We start from the raw sequence: 8,752 nt of genomic DNA on the forward strand, positions 1-8,752 counted from the left end.
CCCATATTCTTTACAATTTCAAATTGAGGAGCATCATTGTTGCATTAATGGTATCCTCTAGGTAGCTTGAATGTTAGTTTTCATTTGTATAAGTCGCTTTGGATAACATTGTCTGCTATTTATTTATGTCATTTTCAGAGTGAAGTGTCAGATAGGCATACTCCCCTCCTCTGCTTTGATTAGCTATTTTATTTATTTATTTTTAATTATAGGGATTTATACATTTAACAAGTGTATTTTTTGTGTATGTTTTGTGTGATTATGTTCTTACCTGTTTGTCTTAGCTGTCCCCTGTCTGTCTCTTATGTTTCATGCTTGCAGAACGTTTTCGCAGCACAGGTGCGTTAGCCCAAGACAGGTTTCCTAATTATGGGACCACTGAATCTTGCATCTTTGATTCAACCTCTCCACCAATGTGGGAAGACTAATGTAGTCCAGGGTAAACCCGACACTAACCTCAATGTTGAAGCTGAGTGACGATGAAAAGCCTGACGTTAAACGGCACCTGTAATGTATCATTGAAACAATTTTTTACAACTTCTTGGTCAGCTCATAGCATATGCTACCCCGTTTGTTATCTGATGGGACCTTTTCTTTTCTGAACACATTTTCCTACGGAATATTATACTGGACGGTGCATCCGACACAATCAACACTTCCTGATTATTTTAGCTACTGTCATAGTAAAATACTACCCTGTGTTTGATGCTTATACGTTAATCTGTTAGTACAACACCGTTATATAAAGACCAAAATGATTCCATATACTGTAAATATTAAACTGGCAGCGCGGACACTGACTGGAACTGTACATTTACAGAACAAAACAGCAGTCGATTGGTGAGTGACAAGTTAGCAAGCTACGTTAGTTAGCTAACGCACCTATGATGATGCCATTAGATCTCACGATTTAATACTTGAGATTTAATATACATTATAAGTTAAATGTTAACTGGTAGCTAGTATGGTTGGCGACGTAATGTTAATGTCGATAACCTATTGTTATATAACGACGGTTGTTATTATTTTGTCTATCTGTGTGGCTTCTTCTGTCTATGATCAGTTCTCTGTCATGTATCATTGATAACTATCGTTAACGTTAGGACATAATGTTAGAGTACGTTGGTATTTATAATATCAGAGACACGACATGACAAAGCTGGGTGTTAACTGACAGTTACGCTTTTGCTTGACAACACCAACCCAGCAGTGAATTATACTATAGGCTACTGTACATTCTAGGTAGGTTTTGAATGACCATCTTGGTTTTTCTATTGAACACATTACGTTGCAATATTTAACTACAACACGTACTTTTAGCTCTGGCAATGGCAAGCATGCAACTTTCCTTGCAGATTGGACAATTAACTTAATTTGTTCTGACAATTTAAGATTGCACTTGACTTGCTCAATCCCTACATAACAACAACGTCAGCCTAGCGTGCTTCAGCAAGCGCAGAGGCAGACTTGGTGATCTCCTAAAAGGCACACTTAGTCAGTATACATTTTTAAGGTGATGTAGGGCTGCATTAAGTGTGCAGCTCCCTGTATTAAATGTTTCACTTTAATGTAAGTTGAAACTAGGTTATGTTGCCTCCGTCAGCAGTAGCCTATTACGTTCTTGGCAAGGAAATGCATTCTGCTCTCAGCATTTGGCTTTGTTGGGAAGGTTACAGTGGCATTGCTATCATAATTAGTATTGTCTTGGCAGCACTGCAAGTCTCTGAGACACTGAGAAGCTACTGGCAGTTTATGCCAAAACTGCGATTTTCAGCTACTCTGGCTGAGCTGAGGTTATGCCTGAAACAATAGTGAGGCCATAATTGTGTTTTTAATGCATATTGTGGGCTGTATAATAGAATAGAATAATAAAAATAATGACAGGGACAAGTATTCACATCTGGCCAGTATCACTAACCTGTTTCTGACTATGTTATTAAACCTCTAGTACACCAATAGTTTTCTGTAACAAACCTGTGTAAGCTTAATCACAATTCAGAACCTCCACTCAGTCTCTATGCTCATCTCGCATCCATTGTCCTCCTATCAGGGGGTGGCAGGGATTGATTGCGCAGGGATGTCACTCCAGCATCCTCATCATCGACCCAAAAACGTCCCAGACCATTCAGGTCCTGGAGAGGCACAAAGCCAATGTTGTCAAGGTGAGTTGGGACGATGCATGCAGCACAGCACTTTTATTTTATGATTTTTTTTAAAGACCTCTGAGGAGACGTTAAACTCCTATTGATCAGAAGAAAGGCCCAGAGGCGGCATGATAAAATGAAGTGCACATCAGGACAAACACGATGAGGGATGCTTAAATAAGCCTAGGCAGTGGTGAAGAACTGAATTCAACAGCTCTTGTGGTGCTGTAGATTTTGCTTTGGATCTTGCTTGATAGAGACATATTTTAAATCAATTTAAAGCAATTATTTCAAAAGAGCTAGAAACAAGCCCAATAAAGGCTGTGCAGGCATGAGCGTGAATGATGTATGCAGTTCACAGGGCCTTCCCTAAGCAACCATCCCAGCTGGATCCAGTTCATGATCTTGAATTTAGAGTAAATGAAAGATAAACGAACGGTTTAAGGCTTATATAAATATTGCAATTAGCTTTGGTCCCAAATCCAGTTGGAATCTTCCGAACCTAAGGAAGATGCAGTGCATTAGTGGCCTGTGGTTTGTCTCTGTCCCAGCATGAACATTAGCCGGTAGCCACAAGCAAGGTTTTTCTGGGTGAGTAATGGCCATAAAGGCTGTGGTCTCTCAGTGCTGTGGTCCGCCGCTGGCCCTGTAGTCTTCACCTAGCCATGTCTTTAATCTTGTAAACTGTAGCACAGCAAAATACAGAGCCATCCCTCAACCTCATTGGAAGTAAACAGCCGAAGAAAGAAAATTACCAAAACAAAGAGACTGATAAAACTCCAAATGGGTTGCTGGGGCTTTTTCAATTATTCAGAACATACTTGCCACCTCAGCAGGATCATTAAACAAGATGTGACAAGTTCACTCTATAAAATCGGTGCTTTATGCCATTAAAGGGTCATGTTTTCTGCTACTTTGCTTTTCTGCAATGTTAGGCTTAAAGGTGCGGTCTGTGATTCCAATCGCTTTTTGCCAAATGTAGAAAATTGCTTTGCATGGCCCTCCAGCTGTCCGATCAGTGTTTGTCCAGTGGACTTGCCCAGTCCTGGCTCTGTAAATTGGAAACAAACGTAGTGGCCTGGAGCAAGCCATGAACAATCCCAGCCATCCAGCACAGTGCTTCAGGAGCATAGAAGTGAGGGGTGTAATTTTGTCAGCTGTCGATCACAAATATCAACTATCTTTTGTGAAATCAAATCTGCATTGTTGGCCTGTATTTTTAAGTGTATGTACGATCTTCTTCAAAGTATCTTTTTTTTTTTTTTATTATTTATTTTACTCTTGTTTTAATTTTAGTCTTTAGGCTTTGGATTATTAGTCGCCAGATTTTACGTCTTTGCCTGCCATTTTTACAATTTGTTGTTCTCCTTTTATTACTGTTTTTGTGGTCATTTGTTATTTTCTCTCTTGCCTTTCACAGGTGAAATGGTCCAGGGAGAACTATCACCACAATCTGAGCTCGCCCTACTCCCTGCGGCTGGCGTCGGCTGATGCTGCTGGGAAGATCATAGTGTGGGACGTGGTGAGTGGCACGGCTCACTGCGAGATCCAGGAGCATGCCAAACCCATCCAGGGTGAGCTCTACTACACATGAAACATCACTTACAGTGTTTCCCATACATTGACTTATTTGTGGCGGCCCACCACAATATTAACATTGACCACCACACAATGATTTTCCAGGTTGTACTAAATTGTGCTTAATTCTGGTTAGCATCATAACCACGCTGCGCTAATTTGTTAAAAACTGTTGCATTCAAGTTAATTCTGCAAACCTACCACCACAAATAGAATTCAATTCTGTGGGAAACACTGACTTACTTCTCTTCTTAATTGAGACACATTTAGGCTGCCGCCAGTTAAAAAATACATATCAACCGATCAAAATCGAAGCCCCTTTTGCTTCTCTGAAATCACACTAACTTACTCAACTTAGCAAGTGAAAAGATGATCTAGTTACAGTCCAAAATTACTTTAAGGCATAAAATGCACATTGATATTCCATGAACACTAACCTTGGGTCTCTTTGGAGTGTGCTGAAACAATCAAATTATCATTCTGTGTTGTTTTATTTCACTATGTTCACGTCTATGTTTAATGTTTGTTTTGTTTACAACCTCGTGGTTGGAACAAAAAAGCAATTTCAAAATAAAATCCCCCTGAAACAGAATAGGGAAAGGTAAAAAAAAAGTAAACAACATTTAGAAAGCATTAACAGTAATATTTAAAAAAAAGATTGAGTTTGATCGAATCATGATTTTAAAATCGAAAATGAAATCGAATTGAGGATTTGGAGAATCGTGACACCCCTAGTTTCATTTAGCATGACATCTCTTTTTTTTTGTTCAGTGCATGCCTTTTGATCTCAGCACACACTCTTCTCCATCTGCTAACATCATTGCTTCCTCTTCTCCTCCTCTCCTCCCTCCCTCTCTCTCCCTCTCTCATCTTGTCAGATATGGACTGGCTGTGGGCACAGGATGCCTCTCGGGACCTCCTCCTGGCTGTTCATCCCCCCAACTACATAGTGCTGTGGAATGGAGACACTGGGACTAAGCTGTGGAAGAAGAGCTACGCTGAGAACATTCTCTCTTTCTCTTTTGATCCCTTCAACCCCTCCAACCTTGCCTGTAAGCAGCAACCCAATATGAATCCCATTATGATAGTTTAGGTGTTCACCAGGCTAGACAAACCCATGATGTGGAAAGCCTGCTTTAGTGCATGTAAATGGGCTATTAACTAAGTAGAGGAAATACAGTGACTGGTAAAGAACACATTTAATTGAAAACCGTAATGTTTAAGATTAATGTCTTCCTCAGCTGTTCAAGCTGTGATTAATTTAAGAAATGATGCGTGTACATGTGTATGCCATTTTGTCCACTGCAAACTGCACACTGACCCTCTTTGACAGGATTTTAATTGTAGCATTGTTGTGTTGTAGCATCATACTGTTGTCTTCTCAGGTAAAAATGTACCTTTTGAATTTCCCTTTCCAGTGTTGACCAGTGAGGGCATCGTCTTCATCACAGATTTTTCCCATTCAAAGCCCCCTGGAAGTGCGGGCAAGAAGGTCTACATCGCTAGTCCCCATGCCAGCCCAGCTCACACCAAACCTGTTGCTGCACCAACCCCTGCACCTACCGGCGCCAAGAAGGCCCTGAACAAAGTCAAAGTGCTCATCACCAACGAGAAGCCCAGGTGAAGCCCGCTGCGTATCTGTACCGAACACCAGACGTTGAAAACACAGGCTCATATCATTAACAAAGGGGGGGCAGATTTTGTAGGCCTGAAGGCCTATGCAGAACATGTCTTGCGAATGCTGCTGGGTCATTCTGTGTCAAATCAGACAGGATTCAGAAAAATGGTTGTCGCACTGTCTCAGATTTTGCTCAAAATGTGTCTGCATAATGTTTAGGTCCCAAATGTAACACCTGTAAAATATTTTTATCCTATTTCCGTCTTTTTTATCCTATGTTTCCATCTTTTTCGGCATGGATTAGTTATTAATCCAACGTGCCATAATCTTGGAAGCCATGTTTTGTCGTTAATATGTAAAAAAGTAGGATTCCTAGCCTGACAAAACTTTATAGGAAGGAAGAAATATGGTCCCAGTATGATCTGACCATTAAAGGTTTGTACTGTAAGCCGATTTAGATAAGACCTTAGATTCTGAACAAAGTCCAAAAACAGTTCAGTTACATTGCGGTAGGCTAAGTAAAATAGTGTTTTTACATAGTTTAGGCTTTCAGGTATAAGAAGCACTTTTGAGGTGTAACGAGGCATTATCACCTCAAAAGTGCAGTATCTTCTGATACCTAAAAGCGGTGTCGTCCATTATCCCTTACATAGTGGTTCTGTCACACTGTCTTTTATCCTAAGACATTTTGGCTGGCTGTGAATATGGATATAATATCATATAATAATATCAAGGGCTAAAAAACATGAAACCAATACTGTAGGATTTGAACAGAAATATTTACAGAAATTTGAACAGAAATATTTTGCCTTGGTTTTGGAACCCATTCATGATATAGAAGTTTTGAAAAAGAGTACTCTTTTTGATCCCGTGAGGGAAATTTGGTCTCTGCACATTTATATTTATCCCAATCCGTGAATTAGTGAAACACACACAGCACACAGTGTACACACAGTGAGGTGAAGCACACACTAATCCCGGCGCAGTGAGCTGCCTGCATCAACAGCGGCGCTCGGGGAGTAGTGAGGGGTTAGGTGCCTTGCTCAAGGGCACTTCAGCCGTGCCTACTTGTCGGGGTTCGAACCGGCAACCCTCCGGTTACAGGTCCGAAGTGCTAACCAGTAGGCCACGGCTGCCCTAAATATGATATTAGCGGCGGCGCGTGGCTGTGGCAGCTCTGTTGTGTCAGTGTTGGCAGAGGTCTTTGTGTCGGGCTCACCCGTGCACTGATCCCGCTGATTTGCCTAATTAGTGCAATCTCACGACTGAGCGGCGGGGCTCGTTAGTGGGCGCACAGGATTGGAACGGAGCGCTGGAGAAGGATTCTGGCTTTTAGGACCTGGAGTGTCCACAAGCATGTGTGAGAAAATAAACCCCTCAGTAGCCTCCGCATCGCTGACTGACAAAAAGCCCTAGAGATCCGGCCCTGTTATACTGGCTGGTTGTCAGACTCCAGAGAGTGTTTGGTGGAGTGAGTGACGGTGGCCTTTGACCGTGAACAGAGGAATGACAGATGCAAGCCCTCTGCTTGAAAGCTTATCAAATGATCTCCTTGAAGTAGTCTTCTGATTATAATTATCTGTGGTCAAGGTTTAGAAGCCATTCCAGATCTCCCTCTAGTTTTTTTGGTCTTTGTTCTCCATCTTGCTTCACTCACAGGCTCCTTTTGTCTCTCACCCCTTCTCTCTTTCTCACTGGTTTTCTCTCTTTTCACTGGGCTATTTGTCTTTGTTCTTTTATTTTCTTTTTCTCTGCCGTGTCTTCTTCTTTTTTCTCTCCCGTGGTTTCCTCTTCATTTCCTCCCATTCTCTTCATCTCCTTCTTTTCCATTTTTTTTTTCTTCTCTTCTACCTTTTCTTCCCCCTTGTGTCTCTCTCACGTTCTCTCATGTTTGTGGGGGGTTTTTTTTTCTGCTTTTTTCCTTTGTTCTCCTCTTTAGTCCGTATCGATCCGTCTGACTCGGACGGAGGGTGGCGACTCGAGGCTGGCCTGTGTGAATGCGGGAGTATATCACTCCCATTAGCGTCCAGGGCTTCCGACTCTCTTGGCCTCCCACCCATTAGCCCCCTCTACCTGCCGCAGCCGGCCTCGATTAATTCAGCTCTGGCCTGGAATTGACTCTGCTGCCAGGGTGGGAACCAAACCCCCCCCCCACACACACACACACACACACACACACACACACACAACAATTAGCTGTAATCCAACACGACTCTCCTGGACACAGAGGGATGAGGAGAGGGGGAGAGGAAACGAGGGAGAGATGAGGTGAATGGTAAAACAGAACAGTTTGGGTCAGAGCTTGTAGTCCCGTTCTCATTGTTACATTTTGAAGGTCACGGGCAGCTGGTGGAGGAGGAAAGGGATTCATGTTTCACTCTGCTGGATAGCTGAACCTTGCTTTTGCATACAGAGTCTTGTTGGAGTGTTTGTTTGTTTAGCCTTAGCCAAGCCTCAGATTTTGTTTGTGTATGTGTGTGTGTCTCGGATTGAGAGTCTTTGAAGAGTGCGAGTGTGCAGCCTGTCTTAGTATACGTGAGAGTATGCAGACGTGGTCTTATGTCTTCAGAGGGGTTTAGCGTCCAGTCTTTGTTTATTTTATGCAAGTACTAGTGTGCATTAGTGTCCCTAGTGTTAGCACTGTGATTAAAGCAAAGCAGTTGCTCTATTTGGGATATTTGTGTGTGTGTGTGTGTGTGTGTGTGTGTGTGTGTGTGTGTGTGTGTGTGTGTGTGTGTGTGTGTGTGTGTGTGTGTGTGTGTGTGTGTGTGTGTGTGTGTGTGTGTGTGTGTGTGTGTGTGTGTGTGTGTGTGTGTGTGTGTGTGTGATGCGGTGATTGGAGAGGGCGGTTTGTTTATGTGGGGTCTATGCTGGTAATGATGTTGGTTTTGGAAAGTGGCTGTAACTGGCTTGGCCTCCCTGCTGCTCCGAGCACAGCAGCTGTCCTGGAAAAGCAACTCGGACACAGTGGGTGGTGGGCCGCTTGTTTTCCCCTGCTCACCGCAGCCCATCAGAGGGTATCAGTGTGTGTGTGTGTGTGTGTGTACAAGCATCGTGTATCTGTGGTGTGAATGAAGGAGGCATATGCCACAGTTTGTTGTATCTGTACCCATCAGTGCTAGCTTTGGTGTTTTTGTGCTTTGGTATAGGTTACTCTTCATCTTATTGCCTGAGCTTTAAAAGTCATCCTGTGTGATTTCTGTTGCATTGAAGTCAGCCCGTTTTACTCTACTACTATCTTTTGGTTTGTTTGTTTGTTTGTTTTGTTTGTTGTCTTCTCGTGGTGCTCAAGTGTCTCCATTCCTGCCTATGTGATGTGACCCAGAATGAGAGCAGATGCAGTCGTCCCCCCCCCCCCCCCCCCCCCCCCCGTGCTCTTTCACTCTGTGCTTCTGCTTCATCCTATCTCTCT

General features: G+C 42.8%; 1 protein-coding gene across 1 annotated transcript in view; it reads left to right on the plus strand.

The window, feature by feature from the left end:
* Positions 1-644: 644 nt before the first annotated feature.
* The window catches only part of wdr11 (WD repeat domain 11), a gene marked incomplete in the record, with an annotated part of 45,224 nt that continues 37,116 nt past the window's right edge, over positions 645-8,752 (plus strand). The window contains 5 exon segments of the mRNA XM_076286172.1: positions 645-840; positions 2,051-2,162; positions 3,565-3,718; positions 4,601-4,774; positions 5,141-5,342. Coding sequence (XP_076142287.1) covers positions 755-840; positions 2,051-2,162; positions 3,565-3,718; positions 4,601-4,774; positions 5,141-5,342 — 728 coding nt within the window.

Source organism: Alosa pseudoharengus, unplaced genomic scaffold (genome assembly GCF_046254945.1).
Source record: "Alosa pseudoharengus isolate Yale_2024_CS ecotype anadromous, Long Island Sound unplaced genomic scaffold, YU_APseudo_1.1 YU_APseudo_1.1_scf_15, whole genome shotgun sequence".
NCBI lineage: Eukaryota > Metazoa > Chordata > Actinopteri > Clupeiformes > Clupeidae > Alosa > Alosa pseudoharengus.